Source organism: Gorilla gorilla, chromosome 2 (assembly GCF_029281585.2).
Source record: "Gorilla gorilla gorilla isolate KB3781 chromosome 2, NHGRI_mGorGor1-v2.1_pri, whole genome shotgun sequence".
Classification (NCBI taxonomy): Eukaryota; Metazoa; Chordata; class Mammalia; order Primates; family Hominidae; genus Gorilla; species Gorilla gorilla.
The window spans coordinates 134,580,552-134,602,382 of NC_086017.1; the positions used below are offsets into that span (position 1 = coordinate 134,580,552).

General features: G+C 44.5%; 1 protein-coding gene across 5 annotated transcripts in view; it reads right to left on the minus strand.

The window, feature by feature from the left end:
* The window catches only part of MYLK (myosin light chain kinase), a 278,820-nt gene that overhangs the window by 110,631 nt on the left and 146,358 nt on the right, over positions 1 to 21,831 (minus strand). For 4 of the 5 annotated variants that reach the window (XM_063704112.1, XM_063704114.1, XM_055383826.2 and 1 more), the window contains 7 exons: positions 17,028 to 17,076; positions 15,973 to 16,138; positions 14,454 to 14,619; positions 12,476 to 12,494; positions 10,756 to 11,291; positions 9,965 to 10,171; positions 3,042 to 3,176 (listed from right to left, as the gene is read on the minus strand). In XM_063704112.1, coding sequence (XP_063560182.1) covers positions 3,042 to 3,176; positions 9,965 to 10,171; positions 10,756 to 11,291; positions 12,476 to 12,494; positions 14,454 to 14,619; positions 15,973 to 16,138; positions 17,028 to 17,076 — 1,278 coding nt within the window. The remainder of the gene's footprint in view (positions 1 to 3,041; positions 3,177 to 9,964; positions 10,172 to 10,755; positions 11,292 to 12,475; positions 12,495 to 14,453; positions 14,620 to 15,972; positions 16,139 to 17,027; positions 17,077 to 21,831) is intronic. The other variant, XM_055383827.2, reaches the window with a different exon arrangement.

Below are 21,831 nucleotides of genomic sequence, written 5' to 3' on the forward strand. Positions count from 1 at the left end.
ATATAGAGAACTAAAAATGACTCGGCTCCTTTTTTCCAGAGTCCCTTCCACGTGACATGTTCCAGGTCACATAAAGTCCTGCATGGAGACAGGAGTGCATGCAATGAGCGTCAGTGGTTTCCTTAATGCTCTATGTTCCTGGGAGTTTATCATTCTGGGATGTGACTTCTCATTTCCAGGAAAAAAAAAAAAATCTCATTACTGAAGAGTCTGGCCTCGGAGCAGGAATGTGTCCAGCTGCCATATAGGAAGCAACTGTCAGTTTCTTCCCTTGCCAGGCCCCAGGGTCCTGGTTTGCACTTCATAAAATTGGGGGCGGCCAGTGGGGAAGGGAGACAGTACAGAAAGAAGTCGTCTCCCTGCAATGCAGTGTTTTCTTCAGCACATAGCAACACTTCATGTCTCCATGACAGTTTGGCAAAGAGACCAGCAAGCACATCATAGGACTAGAGGGGAAGATTCCTCTCAACCTATTGCATTTCATAAAAGTGGGGCCGAGGGCTGGGAAAGGCAGGGGCCTGGATCCTGCCACTGAGAGAAGTGAGCACTGCTCTTTGTTTTTACTTTTTGTCACAATGGTACCCTCCAAACCTCTCTTCCTTGACAATACCAGTGTATTCCCTGACTGCCGCCAATGTGTCTCTTCTGTCCAAACATGGGCTGACAAGCCTTTTGAGAGCTCTCCTTTAACTGGAACGTAACTCACTGTGGCCCCACAAACATGGGATGAGATGGAGGCCCCAGAAAGGAGCTGTTGGCTCAGGGCACATCAGAATTGGGAGACATTAGGCTCTCCCAGCTCGGAGGCTGGGTTAAACTAGAGTTAGCAGCCAAGGAAACCCAACTTGAGCATGATCGCCCTCTAGTGGAACGGGTGTGGAAACGCTAAGAGTCGCTGAGAAAACACCGTCTTGAGTGATGTATAAACTAGGAGACAGCAAGCTATGGCTCCTGGGCAGAATGCTAACTGCAGCTTGTTTTTGTAGCGCCTGCAAGCTAAGAATAGTTTTTACATATTTTAAATGGCCGAAAAATATAAAGGTAATGTATCTCATGACATGTAAAAATTATGTGAAACTCACATTTCAGTATTCATAAAGTTTTACTGCAACATAGCCACACTCGTTCTTTCACTTATTGTCTATGGCTTATGTATTGTCTATTCTTTTATTTTTTGAGACAGGGTCTCACTCTTATTACCCAGGTTGGAGTGCAGTGGCTAAGTTTTGCTAAGCCTGGCTAAGTTTTGCTTTTTTTTTTTTTTTTTTGTAGAGACAGTTTCACTGTGTTGGCCAGGCTGGTCTTGAACTCCTGAGCTCAGGCAATCCACCTGCCTTGGCCTCCCAGAGTGCTGGGATTACAGGAGTGAGCCACTGCGCCCAGCCTCCTATGGCTGCTTTTATACCACAACAGCAGAGTTGAGAGTTGTTAAAGAGGCTGTATGGCCTGAAAAGCTGAAAATAGCTACTACCTGGCCCTTTATAGAAAATGTTTGTTGATACTTAGTCTAGACTCGGTTATTAGTCCTTAACGCCCATATTGCATTCCAGCCACAAGGAGGCTGCCTCCTTGAAGTCAATCACTGGATCCAATAGGACTTCTGTCCTTTGCTAAGGGCTGGGAGGGAAGGCAGACCTCAATTCTCACTTACCTACCCAAGAACACTACATGTAGGAAGACTAGATGGCACTTCCTCTCACTCACTAAAGACAGCTTCTAGCAAAGCCTGAGCAAACTACACCAACAAGGAAGGTTCACAGGCAATACATCAATGACGCAGACACAACTGGGGACTATTTGGTGCATAAGTGTTGGGGACCACTGCTCGCTCACTTGCTCGCTCTTTCATTTATTTATTTATTTATTGGAGTTTTGCTCTTGTCACCCAGGCTGGAGTGCAATGGCGCAATCTCGGCTCACTGCAACCTCTGGCTTCTGGGTTCAAGCAATTCTCCTGCCTAGCCTCCGGAGTAGCTGGGATTACAGGCACCTGGCACCATGTTCGGCTAAGTTTTGTATTTTTAGTAGAGATGGGGTCGCATCATGTTGGCCAGGCTGGTCTCGAACTCCTGACCTCAGGTGATCCACCCATCTCAGCCTCCCAAAGTGTGGATTACAGGCATGAGCCACCGCACCTGGCCCACTGCTGTCTTAAGGAGTGTATTCTATTAGGTGTGAGAGTGAGCTGAGATCCCAAACCTTCTTTTCCACCCTATCTTCTCATAGATAAAGAAGCTGGTACCCCGAGGGGTGAAGTGTCCAAGGTCACCCGACCACTCAGTGGTGGAGAAGGACAAGTGCCTGTGTCTCCTGACTCTCAGCAGGGGCTCTTTCACCCTCCCTGGGGATCCCCACAGTAGTCCCTGCTCCATCTTATCAGTTTAATGGACAGTTCTCAGTCTTCTAAAGTCAGAGTTCTCCCACACTGTTGAAATTAAATGGTCCTTTAAAAAGAAAAGGGTGATAATATACGGCAAATAATTTTTTAAAGGACCTTACTTGACAAAAAAAGAGTTGGCGAGTCTCTATAGGACTATCAGTTTAAAAAGAATAACTGGTCTGTGAGTCCCAGAACCACCTGCCACTAAATAAAAGGTAAGATCCCTCATGCGACTTTGAGAGTGGTTCATTAGTTTATTAATTTATTTGTTCATTTATTGACTCAATAAATATTAATTGAGGGCCTACTATGAGTTTGGCCATATGAAAAGAAATCCAACTGCTCATGCCCCTATGTGTCAGGCATCTCATTAACCACTTTATAGAAATGATCTAATTTAATTTCACAACCACCACCCTGCAGATAGGCAGCATGATTCCCGCCATGTAGATGGAGAACTCAAGGCTCAGACAGGAGTAGTAACTTGCTCAGCCAGTCGGGAGCAGGATCCCAGTGCCCGTGCTCTCTTTGTGCCCCGTGCTTCCTTCTCATACCACCGGGATGTCCAAGGCATAAATGGCTCAGAGGGATAAGTGAGAATTCAGGCAGTGCCAAAGGGCCCAGGGGATGGGAGCAGAGAGCTGGGGCAGGGGGAACTCACCATTCAGCAGCCAAGTGATCCGGGGCACTGGGGTCCCCCGTACGGAGCACTGCAGCACAAAATCCTGGCCCTCAATGACGGTGCAGTCCTTCAGGACACCGGAGAAGGAGGGGGCCACCTCCATCACGGCAAGCCCTGTGAGGGAAAAGGACAGGTCAGCTCAGATCACAGCTTGCCCGCTCTGGTGATGCCTGCAGTCACCCCAGCCTCTCAGGCATGCCTCACTGTCCTGGACACCTGGGTACCCTCGGCAGCCTGCCTTGGCCTTATCTCTCTTCAGGCTTAAGAAACAGGCAGCACCAGTGATGTAGGGACCTGGAGCCTGAAGCACAGTCACCCGCAGGGGCTTTTTCACAGTCACAAAACACCCTAGCCCTGGGGTGCTTAGAACCTGGGCCTGCCTTCTCTCCTCTGTGACTCAGGTGCCTCCTGTTTTGCCTTGGCTTTTGCTGCCCTCGAGCCTCTGGAGAGCTCCTTGCCGCTTGTTGGTCCTACTCTATCTTCTAGTGTCTCTTATCTTCTTTAATATGTCCCATCAGTGATTATACAATCTTGTGAGTATCTCTTTACTTGTATAAGCCACAGGCTCACAGGTGAGGACATTTCAATTTTAAATTATTACAATGATTTTTTTCCAATTCCAGAACTGAATCATAGGACTCACATGTGCTCCAGTTTTCTAAGCACAGCTTGAACCCCATTCTAGGTCAAGGGCTCAGAGCTGCCGGGGACCTGGGAATATGCAGTAATGATGCCCTTGTGTGGTTTGAATGCACATCCTGGTTGAGAACTGCTGAGCTGAACTTTCCAAAAGCCTTCTACATCAGTGAATTAGGGGACATTTTCTAGTTTGGGGACCTTAATTAAGAGCAATAGGGATAATCTCTTCTATGACAACCAGAACATGCTGTACATGTGTCAAGGTGGCTGATAGCTGAGAAAAGGTGGAACTGGATTTGGTGCTTAGAAGATATATCACTGGTGCTTTTCAAGAGAGCCTATTCAATACAGAAATGAGAAGAAATGTCATATTATACTGCAGGAGTTTATGGGCAAGAAAGCTAATAAGATTTGAGGGCCTACTATGTGCCAGGTACTTTTCCAGATGTGATTATGACAATGCTATGAGGTTGTTCTCTTGAGTTCATTTCACAGACAAGGTTACTAATTTCCCATAGTTGAACTCGATGCTGAAGCCAAGTTTTACAGCCAGCTCTGACTGTACAGCTGCACTTTCTCCTCCAGATCCTAGGGGAGGATAGGCGATGGGAGGGCAGCGACAAGACAGAGTGATGGTGTACCTGGACAGGCCTGGCACTAAGGGAGGGTCAGACAGACCACCCGGAGGGTGTGGGGAGGCACCCTCTCCATCCCTCCCCTTGGCCAGTATTGAACTCCCTCATTAGAGAAATGCCTTTGGGAGTTATCAAAAAGGATACAGGCTTTCATGCCAGGTCAGTTTGGGTTAGAAATACGCTCTCTTTTACAAGGCATGTGAACTTGGACAAGTCATTCAACCTTACTAAAGATCAGTATTCTCATCTAGAAAATGGGTATGATTTTCTTGTAAGATTGTTGGGATAACTAAATGAAACAATTCAGGTAGAGCATTTAGCACGAAACCCAGCATAGCACATCCTCAGTGAGTGTTAGCTGTTATTATCAAGTAGAAGCTGTGCATAGAGACTCGACTTGCGGCAAATATAGTCTAGGGATGAAAGAGAGTGGAGGGATAGAGTAGGAGCTCCAGGGGCTCTCAAGCAGAAGGAAGATTTTCTTTCCTTTTTCAGCATAGGGACAACTACAGCATGCTTGTAGGGAGAAAAAAGAGGTCTCTCAATAAGGGAAGGGGAAAGATTGAAGAAGTGGTGAGAGAGTAAATCATTGTTAGATCAGATCCTTGTGAAGATGGGAAGGGACAGAAAGAGAAGTCTTGGGAAGGGAAACAGACAGGTATTCTGTAGTATAGGAAAACAGAAAGAGAGAAGTATGTAGGAGGAGCTAAAAGAATACCCATCAGATGACCTGCTTCATGGTAAACTCATCTGCCAAGAATTAGCTAGGATGTTTAGGAACTGAAGAAGTTTTAGAAAAGCGAGTGTCTTCATCAAGAAGATAGGATGTGGAATGGCAAAGTAAAGATCTCTGAAGATCTACTCCTCCATAAAAGCAACAACAATACTGGCAAAAAGAGTCAAAAGCAACAGTTTCAGAATGCCAGAAATTAACCACAGGCTTGCAACATTCTGAGGAGCATTCAATAAAAACAAACAAACATCCAGGAGTGGTGTCTCAAGTCTTTAATCTCAGCACTTTGGGAGGCCAAGACAGAAGGACTACTTGAGCCAGAAGTTTGAAACCAGCCTGGGAAACATAGCAAGACTCTTGCCTCTACCAAAAAAATAAAATTAAAATACTAGCCAGGCATGATGGCATGTGCCTGTAGTCTCACTTAGTAGGCTGAGGCAGGAGGACTGCTTAAGCCCAAGAGTTTGAGGCTGTAGCAAGCTATGATCACGCCACTGCACTCCAGTCTGGGTGACAGAGCGAGACTCTGTCTCTAAAAAGTAAAAACAATAAACAACAACAAAAAACCCCAAACAACAATACCCTGCCCCTCCACCCTCCCAAAAAACAAACAACAACAACAACAACAACAAAACATAGTTGAATCTTGGTAAGAACAGCAAGCTATGTGCTTTTTCACTCTTGTGCTCCTTGCCCCAGTTCTGGGGTAACTCTGAAAACCAACAGTACCTATGGTACTTGTGAAAATCTGCCACTTAGCAAGGGGCAGGATGGGTTCAGAGCTCCTGAAAAACCCCATCCATAAGAGAATGGTCACTATTTGCCCTGTCTGGCAGCTCCTTCAACGACTCCATTTTCCGGGTTGTCTTTGTTTAATCCGACTCAAAGTTTACTCTGTGTGGATGGCCCTGTCTCCAGGATGTTTGTTAAAATCAATCAGTAGCAATTGTTTAACATTATAGCTACTTGAGACAGCAATATCATTCGGAGCTAACAAGAGTCTGACCAAAAAACCTCAAAGGAAAAACTGGGGAATGAGATGTCCAGGACTTTGAAAAGCTCTGACAGATTCCTGAGAACTGAGGAGCCCAAATGGATGTGCAGGGCTGTAAGCCTGCCCAGGAAAGATGTAAGAAGGCCCTCCTGTCTCACCTCTGGCTGACTTGGAGCTTTGGTGCAAGCAGAAAGTAAAGGCTAAAGCAGAGCTGTAAACTGCTGGCTGGAGCACTGAAGATGGGCGTAACACACACACAGAGCCCCTTGGCAAAGGCTGGGAAAAGTATTAGTTCAAGGCATTTAAGGAACTCTCCATCCAATCAATTAGGTGATCACTAAACTAAGCAGGGACTTCTGTGGCCGCACATGACAAATAATCCAGCCTTTACAGAATGGGAGAGGATTATTGTAAATCATGTCTGGTAAATGACTTGTATCCAGAATACATAAAGAACTCTTGCAACTCCACAATAAAAAAGTAAATGATGCAATTAAAACATGGGTAAAGTATTTGAATAGGCATTTCTCTGAAGGAGATATACAAATGTCCAATAAGTATATGAAATGATGCTCAAAATCACTAGTCATCAGAGAAATGCAAATGAAAATTGTAGTCAGGCTGGGTGTGGCAGCTCATGCCTGTAAACCCAGCACTTTAGGAGGCTAAAGTGGGAGGACTGTTTGAGCAAGGAGTTCAAGTCCGGCCTGGGCAACATAGTGAGACCTTTTATCTACAAAAATAAACAAAATTAGCTGGGTATAGTGGCGTATGCCTGTGGTCCCAGCTACCCAGGAGGCTGAGGTGGGAAGGATCACTTGAGGCTGGGATGTTGAGGCAGCAATGAGCTATTATCATGCCACTGCACTCCAGCCTGGGCAACAGAGTGAGACCCTGTTTCAAAAAAAAAAAAATTATAGTCAGATGATTGTGAATGGCTATAATGAAAAAATAGAAAACAGGCTGAGTGCAGTGGCTCATGCTTATAATCCCAGTGCTTTGGGAGGTTGAAGTGGGGGGATCACTCAAGTCTAGGGGTTTGAGACCAGCCTGGGCAACATAGTGAGACCTCCATCTCTACAAATAATAAAAAAAATTAGCCAAGTGTGGTGGCAAGCACCTTTAGTCCCACCTACTCAGGAGGCGAGGCAGGAGGATTGCTTGAGCCCAGGAGTTCAAGGTTACAGTGAGCTATTATCATGCCACTGCACTCTAGCCCCATTGGCAAAGCAAGACCTCATTTTTTAAAAAAAGCAAGAAAGCAAGCAAGCAAACAAGAAAATAACAAGTATTGGTGAGAATGTGGAAAAACTGCAACACTTGTACATTGCTAGAAGAATGTAAAATGGTGAAAAACAGTTTGTTAGTTCCTCAGAGGGTTAAATCAAGAATTACCTTATGACCCAACAATATATGTGGTCTAAACATCAAAATTGAAAACAAGTATTGAAAACAACTCATACATAAATGTGCATAGCAACACTTTTCACCATAGCTAAAAAGTAGAAACAACCACATGGACCTTAACTGATGCGTGGATAAACAAAACATGCTATATCCATACAATGCAATATGATTCAGCCACATGGATGAATGAAGTACTAACACCTGCTACAACATAGATGAACCCTGAAAACATTAAGCTAAGAGAAAGAAGCCAGACACAAAAGGCCACATATTGAATGATTCCATTTAACATCAAATGTTCAGAAGAGGAAAACCCATAGAGACAAAAAGCAGATTAGTGGCTATCAGGGGTTGTGGGGATGGGAGAACAGGGAGTGACAGCTAATGGGTAGGATTTTTTTGGGAGGGGTAGTGAAAATGTTCTGAAATCAGATGATGGTGATGGCCACACAACTCTGTGAATATATTAAAAACCACTGAATTGTGTACTTTAAAAGGGTGCTTTTTATGTTATGTGAATTATATCTCAATAAAGCTGTCACACAAAACACAACAAGATAGGGAATCAACCTGAGATGTATTACCCCATGACGCGAACAGGCTAAAAATAGTCTTCTATGAGACTTAGATGAATTCACAGCAGAAGAAGCCACAGGAGAATCTAGGCCCTCTGGATACTCCATTAATCTGTGGTGGACCTGACACCATATTTCTGTCCCCTGTGCAGGGATAGAGACCTGGCCTGGATGATGAGGCTTGATCTCCTAGACCTGTGAACTCTGCCTACCAGCACTCCCACCTGCAAACGGCATGGATAATATTTCTTGTAAAGGAATTCACGAGGATAGTAAAAATCCCAGTTAAACAATAGTTAAAATCCCAGTGAATCAACAGTATACAGTGAAAAGTAAGATGCCCCATTCCTTCCTGTGGACCCCTAGTTTCCCCTTCCTAGAGGGACTTTTGTGCTCTTCCAGAAATGATTTGTGCACACACAGGCATCTTTTGCATGTGTGTACACAGATCTTTTCTTCCATTTACACATGAGCCTGTACTTTGCTCCTCTCCCTTCCTAGTGCATCTTGAACATGTTTTAGCATCAGTCTACAGGATGTTGTCTGGCATTCTACTATATGGATACATCACTAAGTCTTTTTTTCTTTTGGAAATGTGCATTTTGAAAATTTTCAAACACACACAAAAGTAGACAAAGCAGTGTAGTGAATTCCTATGTACCCATCTCTCAACTTTCATTTATATCAATATTATTTCATTGATATCCCTGCCAGTGCTCCCCAAACATGAATTATTTCTAAGTCAAATATAAAAAGCCATATCATTTCACCAGTAAATAACTCAGGATATATCTCTCAAACAGATGAACTTATAAAAAAAAAAGTAACAAGACCACCATCACATCTTAAAACACCATGAATTCCTTTATATTAAATCTTATCAGTGTCCAAATTCTCTTGATGTTCCCATAAAAACTTTTTAAAGATTATCTCAGTCAGGATTGGCAGAAGATTATCAAAAATTATTGTAATTGTTGATGTTACTATATACCTTCTAATATAAGTTTTCTATAGGTTGTCTTTTTTTTTTTTGCTTGCAATTTGTATGTGGAAAAAAATGGGTAAAAGTTATTTGTTCCACAGTTTCCAGCAGCCTGAAATTTGCAGATTCTACTCTTGTGGTATTTGTTAATTCATTTCTCAAGGGTATGGCATGGGCCTGGGGCTTACATATGCATTTAGAGTAAGGGGGAAATTTTACAGAGATAGACAGGTAGAAGAATATTTATCATAGGTATGCTATAATAGTGAAAAATGGAAACAATTTAATTATTCAACAAATAACAGCATACCTAAATTAGATACAGCCATTTCATGCAATATTATATGGCTACTAAAAGTCATGCTTTCCAAGAATTATATAAAAAGATGTTGATATCACATGAGCAAATTAGGATAGAAAGCAGTATACAAATACCACAATGGTAAGTTTGTATAAAAAACATTAAAATATAATTTATTTCTGAGTCATAAGGTTATATATTGTTTAAATTCCCCACAATGAACATGCATTACTTTTATAAACAGACAGTACAATAAACATAAAAGATGTGGGATCCCACATCATCTCACATTACTCTAAACCTGTATATTTAATGAACACTCAGTTCTCTGTGGTTACAAACGTGAGTCACGGCACTATTCAAACAGCTGAGGGACCTGGGAAAGGTAGCTGTCAGTTGGGCTGGGTGTGGGGCCATGCACGTTTATTTTGAGGTGATTCTGATGTGAACTCCTGATTATGAATCACTGGCCTAGAGCAACACACTTGGCCTTGGCATGTGATTGGGGGTGACATTTCTGTCGGGCTGTGCACCAAGGCAGGGGGCTATAGGAGATGAACCATCTGCAGAAGGTGAAGCACCCCATGAATGGTTGTCCCACAGAGAATGCGGGGTGACCTGGAGAAGTGTACTCACTTTCCACTTGGAGGGTCCAGCTACAGGACACCTGGCCTTGGGCGTTGGAAGCAGTGCAGCTGTATGTCCCACTGTCCCTGGTCCGGGCTTTCAGCAGGCAGAGGTAATGGGAGCCAGCATCTTCATAAACCTCAATGCTGCCTTCCTGTCTCCTCACGGGGGTGCCTTCCAGGAACCAGGCCACTTCAGGCTTTGGAATCCCGGAAACTACAGAGCCAGGTAAAGAACATGAGCTCCCTATGCCCTGGAGAGCACCCTGTGATTGTGAGGTAGGTGGGGAAGGTATGAGCTGGAGGAAAGGGCTCAGTTTGGTGTGGAGCTGCCCTCCCACCTCTGAGTCTGCTTCCTCACCCTCAACCACACTCCACAAGATGAAACCTCTTGAGAGAGTCAGGGGCCTTGAGGAGGATGAATACAGGGTGATGGGCAAGGTCTCCAGGTCGGCCAAAGCCAGGCAAGGGGAAGAAAGGGCGGAGGAGACCATCAGGTTTGCTTTTTGATGTTGGCGATAATGAGGGTGTTTCTTCTAGGGTGGTAAGAACTAGGGCCAGGGCCAGTACTCTATCCAACAGCAAACAACAGGCTACTGTTAGGGGTCTCTCCAGAATAAAGGGCATTTCTACAATGAGTCACTCCTAAGGGGAAGGCCCTTGTAAGGTGGTTTTCTAGGGGAGCTAGTCCAAGAAGATGAGTGGATATAGGTGGTGCAGACTAGCTGGGTGCTGAAGGAAGGGAGTGGCCACCAAGGGGCTACATTTTGGCAACCGGTGACCTTAATTACCTCTACTCACCTTCACATTTGAACTTGACAGTTTGATTTTCCCTGACCTCCTGGCTTTGGGGCTTGCTCTCAAATCTGGGGAATGCTGAATCCCTCTGGCCCTCCATGAGGATTCTCCTGGTAGCAGCCTTGCTCACAACATCTTGGCTCCCCAGGCCAGGCTGCCTGGTGGGGAAGGTGGCTGGACGGGGAGGAGCTGGCCTCTTCCTCTCTTCTCCAGAAGGTGATAGGACCCCCAGGCCTGGTGCTCTTGGTTCCGGCTGAACTCTTGCAGCCTGCAGGATGATGGAGCTGGAAGTCTTCTGAAGGACCAGGGTCTGCGGGGCCGTTCTGGGTGAGTCCTTGCATGACTCCAGCTTGGACTCCCTTGGGGGCTGAGGCTGGCTGTTTGCAGCCCAGGGTGGGGAGCCACCTCTCTGGGGGCTGGAGCAGTTCTTGCTTTCGGCTGCAGCCTCCAGACTGTCCAGCTTCGACTCCTTTGAGATTACATTGGTCACCTCTTTCCTGACATCTGAATTGGTGGCCTTTGTTTCTCTCCCAAATGACCTGTGTGGTGGTGAGGGTGGGGGTAGGGTGGGTGAGGAGAGGGGAGAATAGAACGATCATCTGGTTACTCACAAACATTACTCATCACAAGCATGGATTCCAGGGATCACAAAAGCCCACAAGTTAAGAGCAAGTAAGAGCATCTTTCTCTGCAGTTTGCCCAGTTTCCCAAGCCACAGCACAAGCAGCCATTCCCGACACTTGCCTGTCCCACAGCCCTGCCCAGAGCCCTGCTTTCCCTACAGTTCCCTTCTCTACTAGTGCCTCCCTAGTTCAACCCCTGCCACCGGTGTCCCGTGTCCACTCTGCCCTCTCTAATCTATTTTCTATATAGCGACCATAGTCGATCTTTTAAAAACATTAATCAAATTATGTCATTTCAAGCCCAAGGATTTTCCAACAGCTTTTCCACTACTTTAAGAATGAAACTGAACCCCACAAGAGGGCCCACAGGAATGCCAGCTCCTGATCGTACAGACATTGGCCTGCCATTCACCAGGCTGCGGCCACACTGGCGTCCTTCTGGGTCCCCATGGGCCCATCTCTTGGTTCACAGCTTGTACATGCTATCCCTGCTGTTTGGAGCACACTCCCTGAGCTTTTCTTCACCAGCTAACATTCCTTTGCACAGGTCTGAGCTCAAATACCAAGTTCCCAAAATGGCTTCCCTGCCCCTTTATTCTAATCAGTGCCTTCCTGTTGTCCTTCCTCACAGACGCATCCCAGTTGGTAACGTGCGTTCGTGTGGTTTAAGCCCTCCTCTATGCCCACCCCTGCACATCCAGCATCTAGCGCCGAGCCTCACACACAGGAAAGAGGCTCCTGCTGGGTCTGGGCTGGATGAGTGAACAGATTCCACCCTGGAATGAGGAAGGCGGCCTTCTCAGAGCAGTGTTCTTCCTCAGGATGCTAACCAGAGAAGAGACTGTGTAGATACTGTGAAAGGTGGCAACACTGAGTTTTCCAGTCTCAATACTGACAGCAACCTGAGATAGAACCCGTGTGTCATATTATAATAGGAGAACAAGACAAAACACCCAAAATAAAACAACATCCTCCAAATGGCCAATTCTTCTGCCCCATAAGATGATTCAGAAATTCAGCGCATTTCTCGGTAACATCCTTTCTTTCCTTGCAGGGCATTTCAAGAGGGAAAACGTAAAAGTCACAAAGCCTAGACATACCTATTGGCACTGTCCAAACCTGGAAAAAATGGGGAAGGGTGGAAAGACTGTTAGTAGAATGCTGTATACACCAAAATTTCCCTCCCCAGGCACTTCCTCATCACCGTGGTCCCACCCTGCTGGCTCCTTCCAGCTTCCCTGGTGCTGAACGTCTTTGGCCTTTGAACTCCCCCCAGCCCTAGAGTACATTGTCAAAGCTTCAGGTTCCGTCCTTTGGGCTTATTAATAGTGGCTGGTGCTACCATACCCTGAGGGCATGGAATCTGTTTCTGTTCACTAAACAGAAGGAAAAAAAACCAATCCAGGGACAAACAAACATCTACTGAAAATTCCAAACCCAAATGCTGTAACTTACCAGTGTACAGAAAAGCATACTTTTAATGTTATCCAGTTCTTCAAAGAAAAAACATAAAATACATATTTTTCCTGCTATATTCTTTCTCAAATTTTATAATGGTAAACTTCAAAATATACAATAGTAGAAAGAGATAACAAACCCTGAAAGCCATCACCACGATTAAGGAGATACCACATTTTGCCAGTCTTATATATCCATTTTTGTTTTCTTTTGTTTATTTGTTTTTGAGTATTTTAAAACAAATATCAGGCAACATATTTTGTCATGAAGTCCATCAGGAGGGAATAGTATTTAACTGAATGTCAGGGCAGGCACACATTGCTCTGGGTGTCTGGTGGCATCTCCTTATTCAGCAGTGAGCCACCAAGTCAGGTTCTCCGGTCAGGACCAGGATTTCTTGTTTTAGTGATGTCAAGTGAAATAGAGAATACCAGCATGCACTGCACACAGTACAGTCAGGATGGTTTCCTGAAACTTGTTTACCTTTGTATACATGTTCTGGGTTGCAATGTACTGTGAAATATATTTCTTTCTGTAGATTGTGAAAAATACCCAGGCCAAAAAAAGTAACAAGAGCAAAGATGAATCGTTTCTAAGCAGAAGGAGATTCAGAACAGAAAAATCAGAAGAAAAGATAGGGACAAAGAAGGAGGAAGGACTGAAAGCCACTTCCCTTCCTAACACCCGAGTTCCTGCTCCAGTAAAGTGACATGCAGCCCCTTCCCCATCCCTGCACTCCCTCCTCAGCCTGGACTTGAGGAACCAAAGAACTGTAAGGAGGAGACGTGTTCAACAAGACTTACAAGGAAGAACTGACAGGGCTGATGACTCAAGGAGAAAGAGGCAGGGGTCAAAAGGATGCTGGAAAGTCCAGTCTGGGTGTGAAGGAACATGGGAACCCTGGTAGAGGGAGTCAAGTCGAAGGATCGCCTGACTTGAAAGACAGTAAACTATCAGTAAATTCTGGGCAGGTTAAATTTGGGGTGATGGCAAGACGTTAGCAACATTCATTCTTCCAGTTGGCAACCACAGATACAAAAGGGAGTCCGGGTGAGAAGAAAGGACTGAAGACATGGTGGGGGAGACTATGGGAACACAAGGGAAGGTTGGAACCAAGCGCAGGGCATCTTCCCTCGTGGCCAGGTCTCTGCTACCCCTGTTCACCCTTTCTTCTTGTCAAAGACCTGCCCCTGGTGGCCAGGCGTGGTGGCTCACACCTGTAATCCCAGCACTTCGGGAGGCCAAGGCAGGCAGATCACTTGAGGTCAGCCTGGCCAACATGGTAAAACCGTGTCTCTACAAAAAATACAAAAATCAGCCAGGCGTGGTGGTGCCTGCCTGTAGTCCCAGCTACTCAGGAGGCTGAGGCAAGAGAATCACTTGAACCTGGGTGGCGGAGGTTGCAGTGAGCTGAGGTCATGTCACTGCACTCTAGCATGGGCGACAGAGCAAGACTCTGTCTGAAGAGAAAAAAAAAAAAGACCTGCCCCTGGGGAGTGCCTGGGTGTGTGAGTGGGCCAGGTGTATACACACACAGGTGCACAGTGAACAAGCAGCTCCTCTAGGAGGGTGTGGCACCAGGCAGGGATCGTTCTGCACTAGCCCTCCACTGGTCGATACCTTGGATGGAAAGTTCAGCTGACATCGAGGCCTTCCCTGACCCGTTCACCACCAGGCATGTGTACACTCCCACGTCATCTTGGTTGACTCCATGGATTTCCAGAACCTGCATGCCGTTCTTCTCAGACATAGACACACGGGCACTCGGCTGCAGTGGAACATTTCCCTGTGGATGGCAATGGGGTAACTTGGTCATACAAATCTGCTTACCTTCTGGCTGTGTCCTCCTGCCTCCTGCCAATCCTAGTGGGATAGACTCCAGGGCCTGGGCAGCAGCGCCCTCTGCTGTGGGCCCTGTCAATGCGCTCAGAGAGCCGACTTTAAACAGTTCAGGGGCCCTGACTTGAGGTCTGTGGATGTGGTGTGGTGCTCTGTCCCGCTTAGAGCAGTTGCCTGGAAACTGTTTCAAAGGAGCCTGAGTTTGAGGTAGGAAATCCCATATTCCTCACTTCAGTTTTTCCTTACCTCCCCATTCTTTTTATTTTTTTCCTAGGGGAGTTCAAGAGAATTAGGAAGCAGGTAAAAGGTGTCAATACCCACTTTTACCCAGGCATTCCAACTCTGAAAGAACTATTCCCCTGGCCATGACTCTACCTGTTCCCCTAGGATCCTCACTGCCCTGTTTAACAGCCATCCCCAACCCTATGCCACTGCCTCCCTGCCCGCCCACCTCTCCCACTTAAGCTTCACTTCCCCCAGCCCTGAATGATTTATAAATCCCTTCTACATGGAGCCTCCTGACAATATTTTGAGGTAGGTGGTATTATTTCTGTCTCATAGATAAGGAAACAAGGATTCCAAGAAATCAAATGACTTATCCAGCTTCACAGGCTTTATAAACCAGGGAGCTGTGGCTTAACACCTAGAACCCTAACTTCAGAGTCCACTCTTGAGATTGTCAGGCTTGTCTTGACTCAGAAGTTTTCTGCTATTTTGTGAGTGTGAGAATTGTCAGAACACTGTGGTCTGAGTAACAGAGAGAGAGTTGTAATAGGGACAGGAACATGCATCCCTAACAAACATACAGAGAACCCCTGAGAACCGCCTGAAACAGGAGGAACAGAATGGAAAGACTCCTACTAGTTGAAGGGTCTAACGCTGAATTTTCAGGGTCCCTAGGGCTATGATATGGTTTGGCTGTGTCCCCACCCAAATCTCATCTTGAAATGTAGCTCCCATAATTCCCACGTGTTGTGGGAGGGACCCAGTGGGAGGTAACTGAATCATGGGGTGGGTTTTCTCATGCTATTCCCATGACAGTGAATAAGTCTCATGTGATCTGATGGTTTTATAAAGAGGAGTTCCCCTGCACATGCTCTCTGGCCTGCCGCCATATAAGGCTTGACTTGGCTCCTCATTCAACTTCTGTCATGATTGTGAGGCCTCCCCAGCCATGTGGAACGGTGAGTCCATTAAACCTCTTTCCTTCATAAATTACCCAGTCTTGGGTATGTCTATTAGCAGTATGAGAACAGACTAATACAGGCTGGATCAGGGTCAGGGCAGACAGAAACCTCACCTTGAGCCAGGTGACCTGAGGTTGGGGCCGGCCAGTGATCTTGCAGGAGAATCGCCCCATCTGTCCTTCTTTGACCACAACTCGGCCCAGCTTGGTAGCAAACTTTGGTGGGCACTCCCCCCAGATGCTAGGACGGGTCTCCACTGCTGGAGCTGAAAATCTATCCCTGTAAGGAAATTGGCAGAGAATCCAGTCCCACACAAGGCAGCAATTCAACCGTCCTCTCTCCACCTCACTCAAAGGCACTAAGTTAAGGTCAGAAGCCATCAAAGTGTAACCTTCCCAATTTTATGCCTCAGAAACTTCCTCATGCTCTCTCTAGAAAAATGTGTGGCACCAAAACCTATTTCCTCTACCTCTTGGGCATGCAGCTAGACTTCATTTACTAGCCTTCCTTGCAGTTAGGCATGCCTGAATTCCACTGAGCCCTGGCCGAAAGCCTGGGTTTTAGCCAGGAGACCATAAGCAGAAGAGCTGTATGCCACTTCCAGGGCCGACTCATAAGAACCTCCTGTGAGGCTCTGCAGTCTCTCGTCCACTCTGCTGGTGAGATGCAGAAGGCCCAGTGGGGGCTCAAGGGCCTAGGAGATGAAACTATAAAATGGAAGAAGCCTGGGGTCCTGGAAGATAATGTGGAAGGCTCTCCCCATGTTCCAGGATATCTGAACTGAACTTTCCCTGAGTAAGAAACAAACTTTCCCTGGGTTGAGCCACTGTGATTTGAGGCTTGTCTGTTACAGCAGCTACTGTTACCCGCCTCTTCTAGGCTTGCTTATTTCAATCTTCTGACTATTGCCTTGATTGTTAGAGTCCACTGCAGACTCTGGCCACCTCTCCCACTTCCTTACATTTAGAAGCTGGGCCAGTCAAAGGAGCCAATCACAGAGGCAGCCAAGTCAGGAGGTGCTGTGTAAATGACACATCTCATTGTACTAGGCTCCCGCCCTTTGGTTATTATAACTTGGAGAGCCAAGACTTACTCCCCAGACCTATCCTGCTCAAGTCAGCAGGAAAGCAATCCAACCCTTACTCTGTCTTGAACATCCAGGACTTACCCTAAGGTTTTGGAAACAACAGGTTGACCAAGCTGCTTTGCAAAACTTCCTGCAAGAAAAAGAGTTGATGAGTCAGGTCTGAGCCACCAACTTGGAGCAATGAAAGTAAAAAGATTCAACAGCAGGGGTGGGTGGGATAGTGATGGTGATCATTAATCTTGACTGAGCATGGGCTGTGTCACTATGGATACTATGGTAGGTGTTTACATACATTATCATGTGAATTTCTTGCAATAATTTTATGAAGCTGATACTACATTATCCTATTTTTTAAACAGATGAGAGAAATAAGATTCAGAGAAGTTAAGTCATCCATACAAGGTCACAAAGTCAGTAACAGTGCAGAAATTCACCCAGGTCTGCCAGATTCTAAAACTCTCAACCACCCTGCTGAGTTGTTAGGGTGGCACCCTCTACCTTCCATTTTGGGGATTATTTGGGGGTGATTCAGGACCTCTCCAGAACATTTTCTCAGTTAAAGGGAGGGAGGGAAAGGCCCATGCCTATCTCTTACCACACCTACTCTTGACTGACACAATCAACACTCCATTCTTCCACTTAAGGCCTGGCAAGTAGCAGCAAGCTGAAAGAGAGCAGGACAGGTCACCGCAGATGAGCTATAGCAGAGCCAGCAGCTCCTGCAGAATCTGCAGTGCTGCCACACTGAACACTGCCAGTCCTGGGCAAGGTGCTGCTATGCTGGACACTGCCAGTCCTGGGCAAGGTGCTGCTATGCTGGACACTGCCAGTCCTGGGCAAGGCGCTGCTATGCTGGGCACTGCCAGTCAGTCCTAGGTGAGATGATGAGGCCATAGTAGGCGCTATCCTACTGGGCGCTGCTGATCCTGGGTGAGCTGCTGCCGTGCTAGGCAGGTGGCCATTAAATAGCAAAGCCAGCAAGGCAGCTGGGGTTAGCTCCTTTCATCCAGCTCCTGCAGCTGGGAGGGACAATTCACAATGTGACCACGAAATAACTCTAAAGTAGTGGGAGTTTTATTTTGAGGGGTGGGGTGGGAGGAAGAGGTCATTTTTGAGATGATGATCACCCTGAAAGTTGTCCTTTTGCTGCAAGCTGGGGATGTTTATAAAACCCTATCCCAGGGAGGGTAGAGTCATCCTCTGATATCAGCAGACAGTTGCTGTGGGGAATTCGCAGGGAGTTTACTGCAAAAGAGTAAATTTCCTTAACTTTGACTCTGATCACATTTATATGACTGTGTAAGAACATAGGTGTGGAGGAGAAAAATCATGGCTGAGTATCTTCATCAGCCACACCCGGTTTAAGATTCCACCAGAACTTTAGTGAAAAGGGATTAATAACAAACACTCGCATCACATTTAAGCTGTGGCTCCATATAATTGGTGATTACGATACAGGCATTTCTGTTTAACATTACTTAGTGAGCTGTGTCTAGTTTTCATTCCTGAAAGTGTTTTGGTTTTTGTCATTCCATTCTCTATTCAAAAGTAAAAGAACTTCTAAATTGATAGAAGGAGAGACTTGTTTTGAAAGGACCCAACTGACAGTCAAGATGCTGGGCCCTCAGATGCTGCTGGAGGCAGAGCCAACTGTCCAGTCCTCCTGGAAATACTTGAGTGAGGAAAAATCATAAGCTTTAAAGATGCTCTGCTCTTGGGCCAGCACCTCCGTTTCTGTGACTCCATTCAAAGGAAACGACACTAAAGTTAGAAGAGAAAGTTTACACAGCTATTCGCTTTTATCTTATTTGTAATAGTGAAAGTTAGAAGCAACATAAATGTCACTCAGTAGGAAGAAAATAAGTAGTTAGGTAAAATGTACAATTAGACATCTTACTCTGCCATTAAATTATGTTTAAGAATATCTGAAACGTGCAGGTACATGTTAGGATATTATCTCATTTGTTCCTCAGCACACTCCAAATGGGCTATGATCCTCTCCGCTCCACTGGGCTCCATCCCAGCCACAATCTTGTCAAACCCAATGGTTGACGCTCTGTCTCCATCTCACTGAGATGCTCAGTAGCATCTGACACAAGGTCCCACTCCCCTTCAAAGCACTTTCTCTTCTAGACTTTCCTGCTTTTACCAGGTTATTCATCTTCTCTCAACCTCCTTCTCTGCTCAACCTTTGCATGCTGGGGCACCCTAGGGCTGAGTCCTGGGCCTCTCCCCAGCTCCATCTAATTTCCCCCAGGAGGTCTTAGTCCCATAGCTTTAAATATCATCTATATGCTAAAGACCCAACCCATATCCCCACTAGAACTTCTTATTCACTCATCAGATGTATCCGGAACAAATCCCAGCACATTGTAGGTATTTAAATATTTGTTAAATACATTTTGTGCAGTGTACAAAATTACCTATTTAATGTGATCATAATTAGGTAAAACTAAAATACCCAAAGACAGGAAAATGACAAGAAAAGGTATCATGTTATTAATACTGATTATTTTGGGGGTTGTGGTACTCTGAGTAATTTTATTCAGCTGTATTTTCTAAAACCTATAAATACAATGGTAAAGAAGAAACAAAACATGAAAAACATAATCTAGTTGCAAAAAAAGGGGCAGGGAGGAAGAAAGTAAAATCTGGCATCCAAATAGAGGATGGATAGGGCCTTCTAAACATGCTCTATACAACAGCATTATCCAGTCTCTAACATTTCATCACAAAATATCCGTGTACCATCCATTGTACTACCCACACTACTGTATCACTCATTTCATCTGGGAATAAAGATTTTATAAAAATTAGACTGATTAACTGATGAATGGATAAACAAAATGTGGTGCATCCATACAATGAAGTATTATTCAGCTATAAAAGGAATGAAGTACTAACACGTGGTACAACATGGATGGACATTGAAAAAGTGCATTAAGTAAAGGAGCTCAGACCCAAAAGGCCATGTATGATAGGATTCCGTTCATATGAAATGTCCAGGAGAGGCAAATCCATAGAGAAAGATGGTGGTTAGTAGTTGCCAGGAGCTGGGGGAGGAGGGGATGGGGAATTAATGCTCAATAGGTATGGGGTTTCCATTTGGGGTAATAAACAAGTCCTGGAATGAGATAGCAGTGATGGCTGCACAACACTGTGAATGTACTTAATGACAATTGTACACTTTAAAATGGTTAAAATGGTAAATTTTATGTTAGGTATGTATATTTTACCACAATCAAAAAAATTAGACTGAGCATTTTAAAAAGTCTTGGGAGCTAAATATCTTAATCCAAAAGGCTTAAATTCCTTTGTTCCTTAAAAAATAAATAAAAGCAAAAACATGGCACTTTCCCAAAGAATAGCAAAAGAATGCTAGGGAGAGATACTTCTATGTCAGGGTAAGAGGGTATGATGAAAACGTAACACATAAAGCAGTCGCCTAAAAATGGAATTGATGGATGCTTATTTTAATATGAGTTAACAGAGAGTTCACATCAAGACAAAAAGAATTTAGGCTAAAATTACTAACAGGGTCTATTTATAGGAAAAATTTGAAGTTGCAAATTGTTAGATAAGGCAAAATTAATCTTGTAAAAGTATGAAAATCTGGCAGAACAGTAAGGTTATGTAGAAAAATAAGTGGAAAGGGGATTAAAGTAGAAATGCAAAAAATAGAAGAATGAGTTAAGAGAACTGGTGAGGACAGAAGCAAGTTGCTGAGAAAAAGGAGAGGCCAAGACACTGACGGTATTTGATCTTAGATTTTTCAAAGACAAGTAAAAGGGAATGCTGGCAGGTCTTAGGATTGGAAAGTTCAGTGGTGGAAGGGATAAGGTAGACCTAGCTCTGTTTGTCAAGTGATACAGAAAGACTGAATCGGGTCAGAACATACTGCTCAAAAGTGAATAATGTGATCAAAATTGAAAAGAGCCGAAATGCTTCTAAAAATGTGCGGTGATATAATTTATCATCCAAACAGAGACTCTCAACACTGAGAGAGATGCAATTAATAATCATGCCAGGATAGCAGGAGAAAGCTAGGACTGTTCCAGGAAAAGTGGGGAGCAGTCACCCTACTTGTAGCCAACTTCAAAGTGTTTTTTGAGGATTACTTAAAATAGTGGTTCTCCACTCTATCAGAACAAATATCTGCTTTTTATAACACGTATTAACTGATATCCCCATGCGACCCTGATCAAAATTCCCTTCTAATCACACATACACATATGTGATAATTTCAAAAGGAAAATAAATGTAAAGCCTTAACTAAAGCATTACGGTGATATAGAGGGAAAGTGAATTATAAAAATATGGATTTCAATATGCAACTGTTCAAGCATGACCATTTCAATTTACATAAGTGCTCAGGCACGTTAGACGACAATGAAATGGCAGATTCTTGCATTAACTCCTAATGCATGTTTAGATTTAAAAGTGAATGATGAAAAATCATACTGTACAAGTAGCACAGCAAAGTGAAAGAGCACAGGTCTACAATGGACACTAGAATATTCAAATAAAAAGATGTATTATATAAAAAAGAAAGAAGAAAATAACTTTAAAAGAAGATAACATAGCAAGACAAGTTACAGACCACTGAAGTAGAGAACATTTTTAGAAAGATGATTAATGTATTAATGTGGTGTTAAAACAATTCTCCGTTTTATGATATGGGGTTGAGTAGTAAGAAAATTATCACAGTAAAATTGATCACAGGACTTCAAGGTAAAATCTCACCTTACCTTGAAATACACATTCAGTGAATGGTTTTGATGAAGGAACAGTGATAATAACAAGAGACTATAGAGAAGCCATGTGCTAGGATGAAAACAGCAGTCATCTCCAAAAAATAATGGAAATACATAATCTTTTTACAATA